The sequence below is a fragment of the Falco peregrinus genome, chromosome 12 (assembly GCF_023634155.1).
Source record: "Falco peregrinus isolate bFalPer1 chromosome 12, bFalPer1.pri, whole genome shotgun sequence".
NCBI classification, from domain to species: domain Eukaryota; kingdom Metazoa; phylum Chordata; class Aves; order Falconiformes; family Falconidae; genus Falco; species Falco peregrinus.
Window position 1 is genome coordinate 3,813,312 of NC_073732.1, and position 24,308 is coordinate 3,837,619.

The following is a 24,308-nucleotide window of genomic DNA, read 5'->3' on the forward strand; positions in this document are numbered from 1 at the left end:
CTTACCTGTGAATACCAATTACACATCAATTTGTGCTATGTATCTCCAAATATAAAAGAATAATGAAAATTCTCTTTTCAAAGGAAAATGTTTTAGTTTCATCTGAACCTCTATGCTCCACCTCAAGCCAAGTTTCTACTGTGGAAAGCTGGGGAGGGGGGTTGGTGGGGTGGGGTGGAGTGGGAAATCTGCTGCTCATTGAATTGAAGTAAGATACTCAGATTTTTAACATCCTGAAGCATACTGGTTATTTATAAAGCCAGGAAGAACCTCAGCCTCTGATGAAGACTAGTTCTCAATAAGCATTAGGCCCTATTAAGTGAAGAAGAACATTAAAGACTTGCTATGCATATTCTCAATCTGAGGATGGTATTATCAGAACTACTCCTTCCTTAAATCTAAAGACACACAGAAAAATAAAGCAGCATAGGATCACCTTGGAGAAGAGAGCAGTCAACTACAAAGAGAAGTTCAAATGTAAAAGTACTGTATAACTATTTAGACTTGATCTTCTCTAATGAATATTTATAATAGACTGGATCCTGAGCTACTGGATTCCTGACCCTGGAATTTTCTACCAATTCATCCTACCCTTTGAGGGCTAGAATAGCTAACAGTTAAGCTACTAATTTATCAGGTATTATGACTCTTTTTTGAGGAAGGTTTTTTTAAATGACAGAAGTTTAAAACTTAAGATTTTAATATAACATTTAACACATTTTCATACTCCATCATTCTAAACCAAAAGGCAAAGAAAAAAAGCTATTGCACATATGGTAGAAAATACACATCTGCCAGCACACACAGAAAGCTGGGTTTGCTTTTTACTAAAAGGTACTGTTCTTTTATTCTTCCCAGTTTTAAGCAGCCAAGGGAACACATTCCTCAGCTTTTTTGAATGGAAATTTCAAGTTTACCCTCTGAGATCTTGGGCACTTGGAAGAAACACCTATGCCAGTCCTGTTACACTTCCAGTTTCTCAGGTCAGGCTCATATTTAAATAGCCATGGTAAGTTCCCGTTAAAAGCTTATTTTGGTGAGCAAAAAGGTCTACACACAGTTACTATGAATGGTCAAAACCAGTTAAAGATAACTTTCTGTCTTCAAAGACAATATATGCAAGGTACTCACAGACCTTGCCTTGTCTACACCAGAAAATCATACCGAAGTGATACAACCACTTCTTTATGCGGCTGTAGTTATATTTGGAATAGCTCTACCCACCTCCCTATCTTTATTGGAGCAAAATAAATCTTTAAAAATACTGCATTTAAAATTTTTATCTATATAGATATGTAACTAACCCATACTTTAAGTTCTTGAACACAAGCCAGAATTTGATGGATTGTGTAATACATCAAAATAATGTTTTGCAGAACTGAAAACATCAGATTACTCCACTGAGATAATAATTACAGCCCAATCATTTTTTAATTAAAAAAACCAATAAAAATACAAATCTATAAAACTTCCAAGACTTTACCTGCAATACCCATACAACTTTCAGCAGTAAAAAATTAAAATGTCTTCCCTTGTAAAGTGTTTTGTTTTCAGCATAAAGCCTTTATCTGTGAGTAGATAATTATCTGTAGGCAGATACAAAATATCTTGTTTTTTCACTGTGAAATGAGTATCAATCAAGTCACTTGGCAAGCTCTGGGACTGTACTTTGACAATAAATGTTGATAACATGTTTGCATTTTTAATCTAATCAACAGCTTTTTGTAGAAGCATGCAGCATGTTATGTGCCGTGATTATATTCTAAAGGGAAGCAATCCAGAGCCAGTCCTAGGGCTGAAAGCAACTATTACTTATTTCAGTTTTAGAGCTGTTAAATTGACAAAACTTCAGGGAGTGAAGATCCACTTTACTTCTTAGGGACTATTAAAAAACAGGTGCCGCACACTCTATTACTCATCTTCTGAATGAATACAGAACGTGTTCCTAACTCTACTCAAACTCTACTTGAGCCTCTAAGAGTCACGACACGGAACATAATATTTAAAAGTTATTAGTAGGAATAAAAATGTCTGTGTATGTACATGGGTACTATTATTACACATTTCCACACACATTACAGTATATACACAGACACTCTTGGTACGTGATATACTGTCCGCTTGCGTCTGAGTGGGTCATTCAGCCATAAAATCCCAGCCTCTTCTCTGGCTGCTCCAGCAGCTGAGTTTGCCATGATTCATCCCCACAACACCAGGAGCATAACTTTCGTTAGTTCCCACCACCTACGTTCTCATCTCCTTGCTCACCTGTTACTATCTTTTCTCAACCCTTACACCAGCTGTTGTTTTATTAATTTTTTTCATACCGACACAGCCTCCACACTTTCCTCCCATTTGCTATCCTTCTCATTTCCAGCCGTTTTTCACCCATTTTTTTTTTAGGATTTTTTTCTCCTGGTCTGCTATACAATCCTGTTTCAGCACAATCCCCTGTTTCAGTTTTGTCTCTGTGTCTTCCTACAAACGCGGCGCGTGACGAGCAGGACTAGCTTCCTTATGAGAAGGTAAGGCCAGGCAGGCATGAAAGAGAAAAAAACTACACCACTGGATTTTAGGGAAAACATTTGCAAGCTATCTCCCCACCTCCCAGTTCCTGGCTGTCCACAGGAACACATACTCTTAAGTGTGAGAACCACAATGTTATTCGTATGATAAAATTTGATGCACAGTGTCTCATTACTAAAGCCAAAATATTACTCAGAGCTAAATGTACTATAATAGGAAATCATTTGAATATGTATAATTTAAATGATGCAAAAGAAAGTACCAAAGCCTTTGCAAAGCTATGCTTACCTAGATTCACAAGAGGTTTTAGGACAGTAACCACAGGATATGAAAACGAAAAAAAAAGTGGTCTGCTTAATCCACACACAAAAGAAAAGCGGAGTCAAGAAGCCTGCAAGGGAAGTTTCTAAGAACCAAAATGGATTATGTTCACCAGGGAATTATGTTTTTTGTTTTCTGAAGACTGCTACCATTTATTCTGAAAATAGCGTATTTCTGTAGTCATGCTCTAGTGGGAAATGGTATGTCAGATGAAAGATTCCACAAAAAAAATAATACATGAAGTGCCCGACTCTGAGTATTTATCCACGTAAGACTTTATAAGAAGATGAGTTACTAACATAACTTGCATTAAGACTAATTCTAGATGATTTTGTTTCTGTTGAGAACCTTTGATATGACAAATACTGGTGAGCAGATACCAGGAAACCACCACCCTTAACACACACAACCTGCATTGTTTTCAACAATTACACTTGTGTTGAAAAAGGAAGATGGGTATCACCTTTGTGCCACTATTTAAACACCTCCACAGATCAGGATCCACTTAAAATACTATTTTTCTTTCTCAATAATGGTGAGCAGGGCTTGAGGACAAAGCTCACTGCTGCATCAATGGTTCTCACTGCAGGTGAATCCTGACCACTATGCAGAGTATCATGCCATATTATGTTTACTTCTCTATGTAGTCACAACAGCTTAAATTCTCACCACTCAACTATTTACACTAGCAAACTGTAAAAAAGGTTTCACCTGTTTTGGTATTTATCTACCTCCTGCAATTATCAAACACAAAAGAAAGCAGATGCAAGAAATCCTAACAATGCAAACATAAAGCTACTTAAGGAAATATTGTGTATTTCAGCAGCACTAAGAGATGACTATCCTGTGAAACACTAGGGTTTCTCAATATTCCTCCAAACTTCACAAAATAGATGACAAATGTTACCCTTTTTAGTGTAAAATTTGCCCTTGGACTCAACACAAGAGATTATATAACTTTTGGCTCCAGGACAATTTTCAGGGAGGAAGAGAGGTTTCAGACTTGAATCTGAAATAATCTCATTCTTGCACGGTGCCTTTTCATTCTTGCCTCATGGGAAGTGTTGACAGAAGTGTCTGGTACAACTTTTTTAATAGCGTGGCGTTGTGGCTCATCTCCCATGATCTCTTTTAATAACTAAAAATACATAGGATTCTCAAAGAATGAGTAACTTTCCAGGATTTTTAAAACACTAGTTTCTAGATGAGAATCTGAACTCTTAAGACTTAGTAGATTTTACTTCAACATTACACAGAACTGAACTGCAATATAAACCAAATGATTTCGGGTGTATCAGATGCAACCAGCTCCAAAAGCAGTCTTCAGTTCCCCCTGATTCTCCTGGCATTGGTTTAGGAAGCAGAGCAAAGAAATCATAAAGCTACCTCCTAATCATCACCTTTTAATCACAGAAACCAAGGACCTCAAGTATAGCTCATCAAAGTAAATTTTTCATCCAGTCTGGAACACTTCACAAATAGGAACCTGATGTAAGTCAACATAGCAGAAAGTTTCTCAACTCTCAGCTGGATTTTTACATTTAACACAAATAGAATTGGGTATTTTAACAAAGCCTACCTCTAATAAAGTCTCCTATACAGAGAAAACAAAGACACTGTAGCCTTGACAGTCATATTCAGGAATAAAACTGAGTTGCTAAATGACACCTGTGTATTTTTTAGTAGCCTCAAGCAAGAAGTGACTGGATTCTTCCCCTCTCACTAGGTTACTACGTTAACTGTCTATTAACATCCCAGTGAGCGAGTTCCCTAGCCTCCCTTGTGTCTAAAACACATGAAGTTTGACGCACAGCCATTTAGAGCACAACTGTACCTCGAAAGAGCTGCAACTTACCCCTCTCCCCCATCCCAAACCTTGCCTTGGCAATAATCTGTGAAGAACAGAGACCTGCACTACGAGCCAGCATACTAAAACATGCCAAAGAAATAGGAGATTTAACTGATTCAATCCCAGCATTTCAGAACAGCTCATCCTTAAGTTAAAAAACTGAAGGACTTTCCTTCTCTCAATTGACACAGTATCAGCCACGTCTCATCTCATCTTGGGCTTTTGTTCTGATGAAAAAATCTTTCTAATACTCATTAATGTAGGGATGTATCAGTAGACTGAAAGACATATCAGATACACCTGAAATCCTAACAGTATGAAGAAGCAAGCCCCCACTAAAACCCTGAAGGTTTAAACACTATCTCCTTACAAGAAACACAGTATCAATACACCCATTTCTTGAATTTTCTGGGGTTTCTCTCCCTACTGGGACAAGGAAAAGGAAAAAGCTCACATAAAGGGAAGAAAAATGGAAATGGCAACATCAGGATTATTTTTAATTTTAAATTATCAATGTAGACTTCAACTACACTCCAGGAAAAGGTAACAGTTCTATAAGCTACCAGCTTCAAAGGTTAAGAGCTCGAACGTTATGGTTAAAAGTGAAGGCCAAACTGAAGATACAGTTCTGTTAGTTCTGGTTCTCAGGTTCCTTAACTACTGAACACATTTGACTGAGAAAACTGACTTCAAAAACTCTGAAGAGATCCTTCACTTTCAGGCAGTGTATACAAACCATATGTTAAACATCTGAAGACACTTCATTGTATTTGCTTTGCTAATGAAGATCCAGGAACAGAACAGAAAGAAGGAATAAATAAAAATTCTCCAGTTATTTCAGTATGACTAGCTGTGGAGACAGTTTTTCTAAACTTGTGAGCAGATGAAAAGCGAGTTTACTGTGATTGCTGTGACTTCTGAATGCGTGCATACACAGAAATGTTATTTTGTAGGTGAAGACTTTTTGCACTGGTGTTATGCCTCAACAGGAAATTCCAGGCAGAACAATGTTAAAAGACAGACAAAAGACTTTCCTTCAAGTAAATCACGTACTAGTAAGAAATTACATGTTGTAACAAACTACAAATTTTAAATCCAGACAGAACGTGAAGGAATTATGATTGCTTTTAGTTAAGATAGGGAAAATCTTTTGCCAAATTTACCATTGCTGGCAAGAAGATAATTTAGTGTATTACCCTATTTTACAGCCAGAAAACAGAAAAACTTATCTACAAAATATCTTCTCAAAAATTGGGTTGCCAGCCTTCAGAGAGCTGGGTAGTCATCCTCCTCAAAAAGACTTATTTAAGGCAGGCAACCTTTGAAATCCTGGGAACATACAGCTCAGCCAGGCTTCAGAATGAAAACCTTACAGTCCTCCCAAGCACACATTTCTACTAGATTCTCCATGTGTGACTGTGAAAGGAAGGAGGACGGACAGTGGAACTGACAACACTGAGATGTGTTTGTAGCCCCCTAACCCATGATGTCATGCTGGGAATAATTAAGGAATCATGTGTTTACTCATGATCTACCCAAAATGTTCTCAGGGATACATCAGACAGACCCAATATCCAGAGATTCAGAGCCACAAGTCAACTTATTGCTAACATTAATTTCTCAATAGAAATAAAAGGACATCAAGTTTTTAGTGCACATGTTTTTTCACCAAATGTTTTTACCATTACTAAAAGCCACCACTGTACGTGTTCTTACATAAATGGGGACTGATTACATGGGTCCTGGCATTAACTTCACTGCAACTGTTTATAATAATACTATCGGGTGTTTAGTCTAAAGTGCCATTATTGGAAATGTCTTTCTGAGTAACAGATTATTGGCATGAAAATTACATACTGCTATACTACAGCTTGTTTTCCATGTCTTATTATTTTAACAAAAACATTTTTTATTTTATTATTGGCTAAGATTGCTACCAGTGTATTTTAGTAAGTGCACCAAACTGTACCTGTTACTATCATCAGGATGGTAACATGACAGAAATTAACACAGGCAGAAACTATTGATGCAGAATTAGGAGTACAGTACCTTTACTTCAAGAGAAAAGACAGACAATAATTGCAGGGAAGCGAACAGGTAAGTGAGTTATGACACTCAATGCCATTTCCCCCACCTTCAAGTTCTTCCAAAATAATTCACTTGAAGATGAATTAATTAAAGATGATTCCCCAAGAAATTGAAGATTTTAAACCTATTTATTTCTTTACAATATTAAAAAGGAGCCTGATAAATTTGCACATACTTCTAACGAAACGCCTAAACTCCACACCTACTATGCCCTAGAAAGCCACCATGGTAGAAACAGCAGCAAAGTAACATGAATTCGTGAAAAGCTGGGCAGCAAAGGGACTGAGCGAGATCACAGAAGATCTAGAACTTCTGGCATTATGTATGAAGAACAAAACAGGGTGTCCTATTTAATTTCATTTTGACACATGAAAAAGGAAGCTGGACAGTGTTTCTCATGCAGCCCACACATTCAATGGCTTTAACTACTGAAAAAATTGTGTAGCCGACCATAGGCAGCTGAAAGAACTCCACCAAAACCTTAAGACAATATATGTAATTTACCACTTCCAATTTGTTTTTCCAATCCTCTTTAGAAGGTAATACTTGAATTGCCCCTTCAGACCAGTTTTAAGGGAACCATTTCATCAAATAATAGAAGTAAATTACAGTAGTTAATTCTAGTACAAACAAAAGCACCTGCAACAAGTCTATAGAATTTTGTCCTTTTACATCAGCAAAGCTGATCCCAGTCCCTTTAATGCTCTTTACAGAATTGCTTTAAAAGCATTCCTTGGCATTGAAGTCCTCAGATCTGTGTTTTAACATATATCACTTGTTACTGAAAAATCAATGATACATTGATATTGTATCCCTGGGAGTGATTATCTTTTTTAAGAACACATCTGACTAAATTGATATTTTCATTTTATTTTTATAATCCAGTGTGATAACCTAAGGAATACCTTAACACATTTTAAGCGAAGCTTTGGACCTAAACTGCAACGTTGAATCCCTGCAACTTCACAGCATCCATGTTAGCCAGAATACCTGGAGCACGATTTGTGGAAGCAGGAAATATTTAGCACGGTATTTGATCTAAATGCTTTTTGTATGTAACGAAATATATTTTTAATGAAGTGCCACCAGAACTTTAATTTACAGATCACTAACTTCAGAATGGCAATGGCATAAGTATTTACATATTTCGAAGGCTACACTAAGCAAAGTATTACAGGTCACACTCCTAAATATGTAAAAGCAGAATCCATGTAGAGATGCAAAAAGCTGAAGATCAGCTTCCTAAAGCCATAGGCTCTAAACTCCAAATAACAAAATGAAGCTTGTATTTCCCACCAAGAAAGCTACCCAAGTATTACCCATACAGCTCTTTCAAGTAAGTCTGACCATATTTAATAACAGTGCTAGGGACCAAGACCAAATCAAACCTGCATGTTTTGCAGAAACATCTTCCCACCCAAACCCCTGAGTGTTGGGAGTATTATCTTTGTTTTGTTGTGGCGGATTTTTTCGTGGTGGTGATTGGGCTGGTTTGTCGGGGGCGGGGGGGGCGGCGTGCAGGGAGGGGGCGTCTTCTTTTTTTGCTTATCTGAAAGCAGAAACGAGAAATCATCTGCCCTGTCCAATTTCATCCAGGTATGTAATATTTCCAACTTGCCTAAAAGGTTAAGCATATTGTGGGTACATGATATAAGAGGTTAAGATACTCTTAATAGAGATACTTTGCACACTAAAAATTGTATATTGAGGCGTGTAAACTGCAAGAAATTAAAGCATAATTCTATCTGAGATACTGTCACAATCACAGTGTTCAAGTATGCGAGGAAACAGATGGAAATGTAATGCAAGTTCTGTTCTCTGTGGCCTAAATTGTATGCTTTAGTACTTCTACTTTATGCAGAACATTAAAAGAATGTAGAAGAATTGGAGTGATTTTTACGATCTTGACACCTCTGCATCTCCATTTCCTCCACACAGTATAAATGAGTAGTTAGTACAAACGCGGAGGAGGGTATGGAATGTTTTTAGTACAGAATGATTTCTTCTGAAAATCATCAAGCAAAACAATCCCAAATCTGTTTGGGTCCTTCCAGAATTAACAGGTGTAAATGATATAGCCAAGAATTTGCTTGTCAGCTCCTGCAAAGAACACATCTACCATAATGTCTATGTACAGATTCTGTTAAGAATATCATCACTGCCAAGAACGCTGGAGCCCAATGTCTTCTCAAAGTAGCGGTGTTTAAAAGTAATGTAATTAGTAAAACAAGAAGAGAGCGTAAGAGTCAAGAGAAAAAGGAAAGCTCTACTTCCTAAATACATAATGCCGGTCCAGTTTGGAAGCATGATTTAAAAATCAGTAAGTACACAAATCTTTAGTTTAGGAAAAAGCACTGAACAAGCTCACACATCTAAAACCAAAATTCCATGTTTTTACTGCATACTTTAATTGCAGTTTACCTGCATGTCTACAACGCCCAACCTCACAGCAGTCTTAATACATTCTCCTATTAAATTATGTACCTTTGACATCTTCTGCAAGAAAGGAACACTTGCCAGAAGCTATTATTAAGGCTCAGTAAGATCGCAACAAGAGAAGTAGAAAGCTCAACAAGGCCAATGGAAAGGCACCAGAAGTTAGTGTACGCAGATATTGGACAGAAAACTGTTGAATCAAAGCTAGGATTATTTGTACGTGCTACGCACGACGTGATCAAAATTTACTAGTCTTCTCTACCTAGATGCTCTCCTCCTCTGAAGGACTGAAAAAAAAAAAAAAGTAGCTACCTTGCCTCTGAAGAAACCAGAATGGAAGGCACTCCCATGAGAACTGAATCCTCTGCATGAAGATGCGTGTTCTGAAGTAAAAGTGGTCACAAAGATTAAGCTTTGGAGCAAGATAAATGTATTCCTGATGCAGAAACAGCCGTTTCTACCAACATTAGCAGTAGAAAAACATCTTATATATCCACCTCCATTGTTTAGAGCTTAAGTGGACAGTAAATAGAGTAATGCCATTGTGAACTGCAGCCTGAGGATTGTAAGGCACCTATAGCAGCAGCCAAACAAAAACTTGTTTGGAGGATTTAAGACAGGGATGTAATACAAAAATTGTAGACAAGCTGATACTTCTGTATTGTGAACACCTAGTTAAAAAAAGGATTTCCCCCTCTTGAAATACCCCAATCAGTACTTTTGGTACACATACCTCGAAGAATTCTCTCCTCATGGCAACGTAGAAAGTCCCAGATTCTAACAGTGCCGTCGTCAGAGCATGTAGCAAATTTATTATCCGTGGGTGAGAAACTGTTACATGAAGACACACAGCAGGGGAAAGAAGTCAGCATTTAACAGATTATCTATGCTTCTCAGACAGGGCAAAATTATACTGTAATGTGTTATACACTGAAGGATGCATTTGAACATAGGGACTTTTAAGTGAATACAGTGCCTGCCAAATGACACTTCATCACAAGACATGAATTTAGCAGAGGATTACTATTGCATTGCAGTCCCCTGTCAAATGAGGAAAAATCCAGAATTTATTCTTAGCACCTTCCTGTCTATGACTGCACACGGTAGCACCTTCTCTGCAGGATGAGAAGCAACATCAATATGATTTGGCAACTGTCACCCTGGATTTTCATGTTCGGTAATACCATAAGAAAGTGACACTGTGTAGAAGCACAGGAGAACAGTTCTTAGGAAAAAACTCCTCTTCAGCCACAGGTGCTTTGCAGCAGAGAAGCAAAAATAAGGGAAAGCTGGTCACAGGAAAATGCTAGTTGCATTAACTGTTGAAAAAAACCCTGTATACAAGTGTACCGCTTATTATAAAAGTAATTTGGAAAAAAACCCTCTTATTACACCCCATCAACACCATGAAAAGAATCCTACAGACATAGAAGCAGCTTCCAGATTGAGCCGTCAATATTGCTTGATGAAAGTCACTGGAAAAGCAAGGAGTTATTTAGCCATGTGATAAGGGCCAGAACATCTCCAGCAACTGACAGGCACTCACTTCCTTTCTGGTGCAGTGAAAGACCATGAGGGAGCCCTTGTGAAATCCTACATCTTTATGATCAGGAAAGGGCTTAAAATAGTAGAGAAATTCAGTGTATGGCCATGATAGTCACACAGTAACTGAACCCAAGGTAAGCACTTCTCAATCAAACTCTGGCAGAAAATGCTGCACCCTATCAAAGAAAAATGGTGACTTTAGTGGAAAGTGGTTTTGTGGCAGTGAACCTTTATCGCCAAGGGCCAGCACCTGAACCCGAAGAAACACTGCTTTAGCTTCATTTTGGATCTGCAGCTTCTCTTCAGGCTTACTTTAAAAACATTTCCGTATCTTACTAAAGATTATGTGCAGGTTTACTTTAGAAACATCCTTCATTTACATCTCACTTTAGATTCCATTTTTTATAGACATTTGCACAACTGAGGCATCAACACTGAACCAAGAGAATATCCTACAGTCTTCTTTTCAATGGCTTGCTTACAGTTTCAAGCTTGAAGAACCCATTCAGTATTAACATTAGACTTCTGTATGTGGCAGTCTGCGTGGGTATTTAGTATTACTGGAAGTCTTGGCTTCACCAAGCCAAGCAGTTCTTCACTTTATTTAGTGTTTTATTATTTTGTGAGAACTATGCAGGTGTTTTATTTCTGAAGGCTTTATATTTTATTCAGTTAGATTATTAAAGACTGAATTCTTTATTTGGAATGAAATTGTTGTCTTACACAGTGCGTATAAAAAGGAATAACTGATACACATTGTCACCATATAAAAATGAAAAGAATACCAGTGCAAAATGCGGCAGACAAATACATCTCTAACATATTGCAGAGGCGGATACTGGGACAATACTAATTCAGAAAGGTGCCAGCAAAACGGTGAGAATGTGGAAACAAAAGAAAATATTGTGTTTATGTGGTGCAGGAAGTTTCCCAGAATCTGACAGAACCCATGCATTTCTGCACCCAGAATACACTTAGAGAACAGTCTAATCATGGCAATAGGTACTACAGAAAATGGTATATTGTGTATAAACCTGGCCTCTCTAATCGCCTCCTTATGTGCCTGGAACATCTTGACGTTGTTCATGTTGGACTGCCAGTATTTCACATATCCCCCGTGGTCTGCTGTCAGCATCCACATATCATTGTGTGACCAAGTCATAGCCCTTACAGGGCTGTCGTGAGCCTGTAAATTCAAAAACAAAACCTCTAGCAAACACGTTCTAACACTATTTGACCTACACAAAACATAAAAGTTACTGAAGTTCCTACTTAACAGCTGCAACAAAGAAATGAAAACAACGATGATGTAGTTAGATTCAAGATGTGATTGTGGAGGGGGGGAAAATGCCTTACTCTGTATACAATGGTCTTCTAAATAATAAATGAAAGAGTATTTGCATTTTGTTTCTGAAGTGTTTCTTTATTATTGCAAATACTCATAGTATGTTCTTGAGAACAGTTAACATAGCATATGGAGATGGAATGAGAAGCATTAAATGAATATAGCCACGTTCTGACATGGGGTCAGAGCAGAATAAAAATAAAATACCTCAAAGACTCCCATCACTGCACTTAAGACCACAGACCTATGATGAGCAGGGTGAAGATGTATGCCTAAAACATGCTCAAAGGCCTCAAGGAAACACAAAGAAAACTTGATAGATGAATTTACCTGCAATATTGTTTCAAAATTGAAAGTCAGTCCATTCCATAAAGTGAACTCTCCACTAGATGCACCAGTGACCAAGCGTCTCCCCTCAGGAGTCCACTGTAAAAGAAAAATTTAACTAACCTGTTCAAACATAACATTCAAGTATTTCTTCGCAATCATCCAAATAAATCATAAGCTTCTTCCAGAGAATCTGCAGAACCATAATTTACTAAATCACTTTCTAGAGAATGTAAGATAGACAAAAATGCAGAACTGTGACAGAGGGCTTTTGAATTCTGTAGCAACAGGACAAAGCCCACTGTAAAAGCAATGAAAAATGTCTAGGCGTAGAGAAGAAACAGCTTACTGGCACCAATATGTTTACAGCACACAATAGCAACATTAAACAATACTGCTGACACCAGAGAAAAGCTGTTAAAAGATGCTACAGGAGTCAAGCAGCACAGAGACCAAACTGCCTTTTGTTCTGTGAGTCAAGATATATTAGCCCCACAAAATGCGGGGGAAGTAGGAAGTACACCTCAAACTCTGAGTGTAGTAATTATTTTCTACTCAGACTTTACCTTTTAATTTCCTAAAACCCTCCACAGAAAGACTAGACACATGAATTCCACATGCTAGCTCTATATGGAAATGGTTATCTTGCTTCTTTCTTCTGTTAAGACTATCACTCTCAGTTAAAATTATACAACTAAGTAAATCCAACACTATACTCACCCTGACAACAAACACTGGGCATTTTACTTTATTAGTAGATGTCCGAACAAATTTTGTTGTTACAGCATTCATCGGGTTGTTCAGCATTCCTATAGGAGGGACCAACTATAAGAGAAGAAACAAAAGATATAGTAACAACATTTCTAACTAGAAACTGGAAGAAAAGCTTACATTCTGAACACTCACTTATGGAAAATCAAGTTTTTCATTTGCAGGGATATTATCAGGAGTTGACAGGACATGTTTAAAAGTCTGCATGATTTACCACCTCAAACAACCAGCGTCTTCAAGAGCAGCTTTGCAAGCTCAATGCGTTATGAGAGTTCTTATGGCCAAACATTAAAAGCCCGTCCAATTTCAGGTGCTCTTCACAGACATGTATTTCAACAGAACAATAATGTAGAGTGAAGACACCCTTTTTATCTTTAAGGCCTCTTGTGGAGAAAAAGATAACTTCAACTGACAGGCAGAATCCTTCCTATTTTTTTTATCCACAGTACTTCATCAGGGAATAGAAAGATTTTACTTACATCATTATAATATCCTGCATCAGGCTGGATTGCTCGCATATCTCGCTGGTCTCTCTGCCATACTCTATTCTGGAAAGAAGAAAACAACTCCTAGTTCATACCACCGCTATACTTCATTATTAAACAACAGAAAATAAAGAACACATTGACAGCCTGTTTAGGAAATTTCAAAGCACTCCAAAGACTTTTAGAATAAACTCAGTTAAAAGACTTTGGTCTCAGGAAACCTGTAGAATTTGTACAGCATGAAAAAAGATTCAAGAAGGTTTAAAATCTTAATTTCAGACTAAACCAGTTCATTTAAAATGGCAGCTTAACAGTAGAAAAGGAGCAATCCTATGTAATAAGCCACATTGTTTTAACAAAGATGATTCGTACTTTGCTGCCCATGCTAACAGGTACTCTAGAAGAAGCACATTCAATCATTGCAAAAGCTTTACTTTCAGGATAAGCATTTACACTATTAGGAGCTGTGCTGACAAACTCTAAATGATATCCCACACAGTGAATGAGCTAGAAAAGAAGCTTCTGCAGCTGAATCATAAAGAACAATGCATTCAAATGGATAAAAATTAGAAGACCAAGGGACAAAAATGCTTTCAATTAGTTAAACTTCATGAGCTTTCAAACACAAGTTTTTCAAAAACACAACAATCAAGAATGAAATTATTTCAGCTTCATGCAGTAGGCTTCACCAATTTGGATTGATGCACATATTAGAAACATAAGCTAAAATTCTAGGTAAACCATTTTCAGTATACACTACTACAGTTTGCTAGAATTTCTTAAGCCAAAAGCAAATAACACAAACCATTTTCCTCATCTTTTATAGAGCCACATCAAATTAAATCAATAGTATTGAAGTAGGGACTGAAATGGAATGCTGGTGTATCCTGAGTAAGCATCCAAAACATACAGATTTGATTATTTTTTTTTAATCAACAGAAGTTTGAGGGTGCTTATTTCTGCCACAACAATAAAGGTCTTGAATTACTAAATTTAATTTTTTTTTTTAGAATTAGACTACTACTAATAGAATATTTTGGGGGGCATTCCTAAAACATAAGAATATGGTTTAAGTGTTCAGTGTTTTAACAGATCTTAGAAGATAATTTATTATGAAAACCTTCCAACTTTTAACACATACAAGCTATAATCATGCACTGTCCACAGCAGAACAAATTCATTTTGTCATGTTTTTGCTGTTGAGATTCCAACAACTCCTGTATTTACAGATTTGATTCCATTTCTTCTAAGCTAATATCCAGTACTTGTACAGTAAATTGTGATCACAGAATTGTATTTAAGAAATTAGTATCACTCCATCAGGAAAGCTAAGCATCTTCACAGAAACCTTTCTTCAACAAAACTTCATTTAATTTGTTCTGTATCTATTAACCATACAGAAAGGGGCTTTAGGAAACTGCAGTGCAAGCTGCAGTGCTATTTGGTAAAATGATGAGAAAACATTTTTATGATACCCTGGGTTTGGAAGGGAAGGGGTAATGGTTTATTTCCCATTTTGGGAAATTTCCATTTCAAAACAAAAACAAGAACAATTACATTATTTACAATGAGGTTTTATGTTCACTGGAAAGTCAGAATATCACAAGACACAACTGCATTCCAAGACAGGATGTAAAAATTGGTGTTTACACAAACTACAAAATCAGCTGTGTATGTGCAGTTTTATTCCCAAGGACCAACCCCCTTTGTATTTGTACTATACCAGAATTAGAAGCATTTATCATTTAGTTCAATCTCCCAGTATGGCAGACTGCTCTATGGACACTGAAAATCACAATCACAAGTTTCAGGAAGGAAAAAAGTTTTTCAATCAATAGTAGAAAATTAACTAACCTCTAAATACTTAATTACAGAGGGATTGTAGTCTATGGTCTTTCGGTTCACAGCTTTTCTCATCCGCTTTCCATCAAAAGTAAGCTGTTGCATTGCTTGCTGCTGTGCAAAATCAGGTCTTTTGTAGAACAACTGCCGAGGCGCCTGGTGCTGGAACCTCGGCATATGGAAAAATCGGGGCGGGGAGCCAATTTCTGTGGCCATGGCTATCCTGTTTCTGAAAGACTGCAAAAAGTGAAACAGTAGGTTAATACATAGTAACGACAAAAATCCTGCATTACTATCTCTACTAACTTAAGTTTACACAGGTGAGTAACAACTTCATAAAGCACCGTCTATTGGAAAGCTGTATTTGCAGGTTCCTCTATTATTCTTTTCCCATGTCACACTGACATTTAAGTAGTTAAGTACTTTGTTCTCTATCAAGAGAAATTTTGTACTGAAACAGATCGCTATAAGTTTGCGTTACCATCCCTAAACTAGAATTGTGTGGGAAAACAATGTACTCAGTAAAACCAGTATAAATAAATGCAAGAAATGGTAAAATCCTTCAACAGAAGACAGTATTTCAGATTCAATATAAAACAGGAAAAACCACATCAGTTACAAATAAATTTAACTATTAAAAAAGAAAAAAGCTTTAAAGGGCTGCCTCAAAACTTTATTCTAGGACCTGCAAATAAAATTACACTCCCTTTACATAATTTATAGTAAATACACCACAGATCACATTCTACCTGTAGGTATACTCTCAATTCCATTATTGCAAAATAAATGGCTTACATATTTATCAAGGTTTGATAAATGTCACCCAACAACACTTCCCCCTAACAAGACCTACTGACAACATTAAGAAAATGTATGCGGCAGGGGAAAAAAAATTCAATATTCAGATCTTTTCTCCCAGAGGAAAGTGAGTCCAAAACCTCATTTTTCAGCTTGTGAAATCCTTAAATGATAAGATTATAGCAACCTCCTTGCAGCTGAAAACTACGGTATACACAGTCTTTAAAGTATACACTGACTTTAGACTAAGCAATGACACAGTCTGAATCAGCAAAAGAACTTTTAAACTAAACTGGCACTATCATCAAAGGAATGCAAAAAGGCTGTGAAACCTTCCTTTTCGTGAAGGCTAAAGTGTTTACACAGGGTCAAAGTGCATTTAATAAAAAGAATGGAAATAAAACTGATATAATTTTTTTTAAAGTTGAAAAAATCTGATTGTAGATTCATTAATATACTCTCCTATTTAGTTAAAATACTCATATCCTCATTTTGAAAGAATTCGAAAGTTGTTTCAACTACTGGTCTTAAAATTTTATCTTGCTTTTTTTGATCCCAATAATGTAAAGTTTCCATTTTTTCAACAGCAAAATAAAGCTAAGATAGAAATACTAGACATAAAAGAGGTTTAAAAGTAGTGCACAGTTTGATTTGAGCAGGTTGCCCTTTAAATATCACCCAGTTTGTTGGCCCAGGGCAGGGATTAACCTTCACAGGCTTTGCAACCTTAGCAGTCACACACTCCATCCCAGTGCTACCCATAAGTGTGTCAGGCCAGCTTTGAAAGAAGCCACCTATGACCCCTGGCTGTCAGCTACACAAACACCTCTGATCCACACGGGGAAAAACCCAACTAAAGCCATCACAACTATTCTCCATTCAAGACAAACTAGTCCAACCTAGAATAGCATGTTCCCTTGAATGAGGTCAGAAAATTTAAGACCTTTGGCAATAGTAGCATCTTTCATTAGAGCAACTTGTTTAACTGGAAAGATACCCCAGCTTTCAAATAAATAAAAAAACCCACTTCATCTTGTGGCAGAAAGGCTTATTTGCCCGAATAGCAGGTGGTGTAATAAGACACCATGTCTACTTCCAAATACTGGCCACATCAGTAACACCACTGCAACGATACCATTACTGCAAGGTCAAGCTCATCTGAAACAAGAAAAAAGTATCAATGCTTGCCCGTGCAGGAAGCATGTCAAGTGACCCTATCACTACCTCAGATTCTCTTACAACTTGTCAGAAGGTAGCTGTTGTACAGCAAGTTTCAGGTGCTAGATCTTAAAGGTAAAATTAAAAGGATAGTAGTGGTTTTATATTGAAAAAGAGAAAGTGGCTTCTTCAAACAAGCAAAGCAAGATGGCATTAAACATACAAGTCCATTAATAAAGTATTTTAAATTTAGTTTTAAAGCTTATTCCTTACTCAGGGGGTGAAAAAACACCCTAGATAAATCTTCCATTACTAATCTCTCTCAAGCTGAAAGATAAACACTCCTATACCAACCTAGTGCTTTAAACCAGAGGGAAAAAAGATATTTTTGCAAACACACATATCTGTACTCTCTTACAGAAAACACAAAAATAAATTTCAAGAACCAAGACCAAGAATGCAGACAAAGATATGCTGGCATTTCTAAAAACACTTTGATCATCTATATTTGCAAGAAAACATTACATTAAAAAGCCTTTTTAGAGAAATAACCCAAAGCAACAAGCTAATTAATCATTTATTCTCATAGTTCAGAAAATGAAATCTCTGGAAGAAAATTTCTCAATTACTAACACAGGTAAATAAAGCATTAGCTATGATATGGATCAGTTTAGACTGGACATACCAAAAACGATCACAGTGTCTAGCTTAGATTAGCATAAACATTCACTTAACACACAATCAACATAAGTAAAAACTGCTGTTTAAAAGGTGGCCAAAGGCATAAACAGGTTAATTACACTTCCTCATGCCTACAGATCCTTCCAAGTTCATGATTATGACAATACGTGACAACACAACTACAACAACATGACAAGGGAGATGACACACAATTAGGAAAATGAAGGGTTTATGTTCTTGATGTTCTAAGCTATTTCTCCAGCTTTGGAGATCCCTGCCTTTACCACCAAAAGCCTTCTACCTGCAGTTATAAACTTTCTGCAAAAAAGCTTTTTGTTTACACACCTTCTCATGATATTTTTCTTCTAATAATGCCTCAAATATCATACTTTTATCCACCTAATACCTTATGCCCAAGTCACATTTTCATGCCCTATCTATTCTTATACATGAACAGATAAATAAGAAGTGTGCACATGCATATAGATGTGTATATATACACAAGAGTGTTGTTACCAAACAAAGATTTGGAATTGAAGGGGTTTGGCACAGAATCAGTTATTGGATGAAACCAGAGCACTCATTTCCAAAAAAACTCTACTCCAGTCAGACAAATATACCCATTTAAGTTTCCAGTATCCTGCTTTGTCTTTTGTTGGGACAAACCAGTGCCTCAACAGGTTTTCCTTTAGATCTTCTGTATCAGCTAAAAACTGTCTGAATCAGTGTCTACAACTCAAGCTCCTGTTGTACTGGAAGCATGAGTAAAAACATACAAACAAGTACTAGAGGACAATGTGAAACCCAGAGTACTAACATCCAATTTCCTATTTTAAGCAAAGTACCAAACTTTGTTTTTATTTCAGGGTCCATCAACAAGGGTTTAAATGGAAGCCTCCATTTTTTCCTTAACACACAGAATTAGAAGCAACAAGATTTTTCCAACATCAAGCACAGGCCAACTCTTTATTTTATGGTTTCCAGATAGTAGTGTTACCAACTAATCGCTATTCTCCTCTAGTTCATTATACTATTTGAACTGTGAAATGGTATTTTTTTATGCCATTCTTTCATGCATCCTTACTGTCTGCAACAGGAACACGACTCTTCAGAGAGCTGACTGCAAGTTCCCCCTTTCTGTTTCCACAAACACCCCTTCAAAGCTGACTGGCTTTCACACATTTGAGGGGGTAAATTAATTTGAGGATATGCAGAAAATATATAATGAATTCACTGAATGAAGTGGCCAGTGCACTGGCCATCCAGAAACACTGGAAGATAACAGGGCCTACTTCTTCGCTAAGATGACAAGAGAATGCCTGGAAAACACAATCAAATTGGGGAATAAATGAAGGCACATCTGACAAGAAACTGAAGGTGGGGTTAGGACCAGATGGGCAAAAAAAAAAAAAGTCAGAGTTAGATGGGCAAAAAAGCCCCCCAAAGACGAATTAGAAGAAACACAGTAAGAGTGGGAGTAACCACAGAAAAAACACTGAGAAGCAAGATCAGTTAAGAAAGAGTGTGAATGGGAATCCTGAGAAATAAGACACACACTTAAAAAAAAAAAACAAACACACTTAAAAAGAATTTAGTTAATTGGCCAGAAGAAATTACACAAAAGAACTCCAGGAGCTTGTGACAGTGCCCTACTGTTTTTTAACTGTCAACAAATACAGCTGCAACAGAGCAAGCCTTTTATTTGTTCCTAAGAGTTCCACAAGGATGGCAGGTTTACTAATGCTATCAAGTAACTGGAGAGACATAGCTATAGAACAGTAAAAAATGGAGGGGGGGGGGGGGGGGGGGGGGGGGGGGGGGGAAGAGTATGACCTTACACCCAGGGCAGCATGGTGTCATAAGACTGTTGGATTTGTAGTTTGTTTGGTTTTTTACCAGAGAAAAGTCACATACAGTATTAGGCCATTACAGAAAATGGTTACCCCTCAGTTCATGTACTTAAATAAGGCTACCAAGACAAGACTAGCATTTTACTTAGTGACATTGTTACTCTATCAGCTTATTTGCGTACTGCTGTTTCTTTAATACCAAAATATATCCTGCAGTAAGTTTGAAAGTTGACAATTTGGACTTTGCTGCCCAAAACCATGTCAAAGCAATTCACACATAACTCCATTAAATCAAACAAATTAGGCTACTCAAAGGTAAAAACACCAGAGCATCCATTTACATTAGTTTAATCAGGTAAAGCTTGGGGAGGGGGGGGGGGGGGGGGGGAAGAGGGGGGAAGTCATGGCTTATATCAAATTTGCCACCTCAGAGACAATACTAAAATAAAAGCTGATTTATGTGCACCCTTGACAAACTTTACATGGTTTACCCAAAAAGTAAAGATCGCCATAAATGTAGTACAATAACTTACATAAAACATATTTGTCTATTTAATAGTTATTTTTCACTGAAGTGGTATGTTACCAACCCATCAAACAGAAGGCAATTCTCCCGTGGAGTGGAAGCATCCTCTTCTGCAAACCCTACACCGCCCACTGGTAACAGAACAGGCTGCAGCTTAAAAGACATTCCCCTGAAACGGCTCAAGTAGCAAAGGAAAACAAATGCCAAAAATTTCCTAAGTCTACCTGTATACTATTTCTTGAAAACATGTATTGGACAGTTGAACAAAGTATACGTAGGCTTTAAAGCAAGCACTTCTACAGTGTAACAGAAACAGTGAAAATTAATAGTAATTATTTTAATTGCAATAGCATAGTCCAAAACATAGGCTGTTGTTTGGGGGTTTTTTTTTGTTTTGGTTTTTTTGTTTTTTGTGGGTTTTGTGGGTTTTTTTTTTGTTTTGGTTTTTTTTTTTTTTTTTTTTTTTTGGGGGGGGGGGGGGGGGGGGCACGGGGGACGGACAACACCACACAAAAAAACCCAAACCACACAAACAAATCATAATTAGAGAAGAACCACACCAGCTTTCTGAGGCAGAAGTATAAAAACACCACACTGCAAAGTTAGCATAACAAGTTTATTGCTCAATACATCAGTAGCAAATGCCACCTTTCTCTGATTAGACAAGCACCTTTAAATCTACCTGGTATAGATACCACTTAATTTCCTTTCCGTAACATCTCCCTGAATTAAAAAATCCTATTGTAAACAGTCATCTCCAAACCCGCGTCTCTGCATTTTTAAATGTGTAATCTGTAAGCGCATCTGAATGAACATACCTGTTCTGAAAAAGAAAACAAACCGACCAAATACAATTTAACATTACTCCTTTCCCGCTTTTACAGAGTATCAACAATGAGTTCCAAAAAAATTCTCCTTTCTTTTGTCCCTTGGAAGAAAATGCATCTCTGCTCTGGAGACCAGCAGTGGATCCCTTCCATGACCTTCCCTTCCTGAAACACTATTCAGGAGAGAATTCACACTACTCTCAAGAAAGCTCTTTCTTGGTCTCATCATCCAGCCTTTTTCCTTACCTGGGAATCATACCTCTTCCCAGTGCAAAAGAATTATGTGGAAGGATATATTCCAGACATAAATGCTCTATTTTTGCCACCTTCAGGATTTTTTTTTATGTTTTAGAAAAGAAAAAAATAACCATGCATGTACACACATCATTTGTCTTCTGCACAGGAATAGAGTCAGCCATCTTGGTTAAGGGCTGAAAAGAGTAATAGACTGTTAGACTCCCAGGCATTTCTTGAAAGTATAAAACAGTTATGCAATTGCATAGAAAAAGGAGTCTTCATTTTTACAAACCATATAATTTTAAGTGAATGGTCCTCCAAATATTTTAAATTAAGACAGGTATTCCCAAAATGGTTCTTCTTTTAAACAGGAAACAAACCTGAGCAAAAGATTAGTTTTGAACCAGTGTTTCTGCATCCCTCCTGCTTCATTCACTGAAGCAGGTATGCTCATAATCTACAAGTACCAAAAAAAAAATAATAAAAAAATCACTAAAACTGCTGCACAACAGCACTAGCAACCACAACTTTCTGCCACATACTTCTGAAGACACACCTGAATTCTGCTGAAACTAACTTGCACATCTGCCAATGATTAAAACTCTCACAGCAGAGGTGACTGCTTCTGCTCTATGCAGACATCATTCTTTTGAAGAAAGACTGATCATAAAGTTTCCTTCACAGCATGTTAGATAGTCCCACTCTGAAAACACAGAAAAAATATGCAAAAGAAAAGGTACACCAATTTGCAGATCAAGTGAGGAATATATTAATTTGATCTATTCCTTAAATTGCTTTGCTTCAATTTCCTATCGTATTGGAAAAACATTTAATCAGATTAATAAAATTAGATCACCTAACATCTGAAAATTGTACATCTGTGTAAGGCACTCAGAAATCTCAAATAATTGCACAAGTACTTTTTTATTAACAGGGGTTTTTAGAACAAAGGTTTTAGACACATAAAGCTGCTTCATCAAGAGTGCTACACCTAAACAAATCTAGTCCAGAAAGAATGCTATGGCTCTTTATTGATTTACAGTTCTATAACTAGATGGTATCTCTCCCACTAGTTAAGAAAACTGCTGTATTAAGCAGGAACATAAAACTACTTTTAAAAAAATACATTCTCATCTTCAAAGCCACTCTGTGACCCATCTTGTGTTTGAATTGTGATAACAGCATCACTTTTTGTAAAAACAGCATATAACCCAGTGATAAGTAAAGTTTGCATCGGGCAACGAGATGCAACAATGAAGTTGCCCAACTTAGCCCTGTGGTGATGAAATTATATATTTTTGTCAAAAGCAGAAACCTACACACACACCTTATAACTGCAGAAAAAAAATGTGTAAGATTCTCATCCTTTGAGTATTAAAAAAATCTAATTTCCACTTTTGAATTACGTACGGCACAGCAACAGTATGTAGTTTTCTGCATTTTTATATGCAGATCTCAAGAAATTTTCAAGGAGACATGCAGACATGAGTACAGCAAGTTTAAACAGAAGAAAAGTAAGACCATTCTACAATCTGAGCACTGATTCCTTGATCCACAGGTCCATAACACAAGATCACAAAACTCAAGACAAAAATACTGACCTATATTATACAAGGCTGCTATTAAGCAACATGACTGCTCTCTACAGCAAACAGATTTCCCCAGGAGTCTACTGCTTTACTCCCAATATACATTACCATCCTTTCGCTACTGTATTCTGTATGTGAACAAAGCCTTCTAGAAATGGGTTTTACATTCTGACCATGCCAAGGGCATGGGGAGTATTTGGCAGTTTTCTATTGGAATGGCTGGAATGGTGAAAAATGTAAAAAATAAAGATCTCCAATATCTTCCTCAAAACCACAGAAATGGATAATGAAATCAGTCATTGGCTAAGTCAAAATAAACTACTCTGCCTAAAAGGTTCCACAACCTCTTCTTATTCGGAGATGCTCTGAAGGTATTTTTTTCCCATACACAGCTCAGAATCTACTACACTGGCATGATAAAGACCTAAAATTTCAGAAGTAACTGAACCCCTTTAACTTCAGCTCTGTATTTCCCTTATGCCCAGTTTCACCATACTTGAACCAAGTTGAGACCTTTGGAATCTTAACCCAAACACATACACACATGGTAAAGGAGTCTGAAAGGATAGAACATGTAGCATTTCTAACATTTATCAAGAAAACAATCATCTTATGTTGTACAGCGAGCAAGACCTAGCAAAATGTGATTATTTTGATGCGGTTTTTGATTCAAAGGGTTTATTGACTGGAGGAAGAGTAGGAGTTCTGATATTTATGTGACAGAAGCACTACACCTTTAAGTTTCACATACAAACACCCTATGTCCAAGAACCTCTGAAATGGCAGCGAAAGCATACACACACATGAAGACATCTAAACGATCAAGGGAGAACCGGCTATCAGGGAAAAAACTTCAAACAGCCAGTCTGAAATCCTAAGGTTACAGAGCCTGGGGGACAATCTTAAACAGTTGAGTCTGCACAGCTGCACGTAAGTTACATCTACATTTAACACTTTCTTCAAATTTTGGATTTCTAGTGCTAAACAAATACCTGATAATCAAACAGATCTCAAACATGTCTCATTTTATGCTCAAACTAAAGTCTTGACTCATTCCAAAGCAGCAATACTTACAGAAGACAGGTGCTTATATACATCATAAAAAAG

At 37.0% G+C, this 24,308-nt stretch overlaps 1 protein-coding gene across 5 annotated transcripts in view; it reads right to left on the reverse strand.

The window, feature by feature from the left end:
* The window catches only part of WDR33 (WD repeat domain 33), a 71,357-nt gene that overhangs the window by 36,539 nt on the left and 10,510 nt on the right, over positions 1–24,308 (reverse strand). For 4 of the 5 annotated variants that reach the window (XM_055817135.1, XM_055817134.1, XM_055817132.1 and 1 more), the window contains exons 2-7: positions 15,548–15,772; positions 13,688–13,756; positions 13,158–13,262; positions 12,441–12,536; positions 11,800–11,951; positions 9,954–10,051 (exon numbers count right to left, since the gene is read on the reverse strand). In XM_055817135.1, coding sequence (XP_055673110.1) covers positions 9,954–10,051; positions 11,800–11,951; positions 12,441–12,536; positions 13,158–13,262; positions 13,688–13,756; positions 15,548–15,751 — 724 coding nt within the window. In that variant the 5' untranslated portion in view covers positions 15,752–15,772. Of the gene's footprint in view, positions 1–4,465; positions 9,604–9,953; positions 10,052–11,799; positions 11,952–12,440; positions 12,537–13,157; positions 13,263–13,687; positions 13,757–15,547; positions 15,773–24,308 lie in introns of those variants that run through there. The other variant, XM_055817130.1, reaches the window with a different exon arrangement.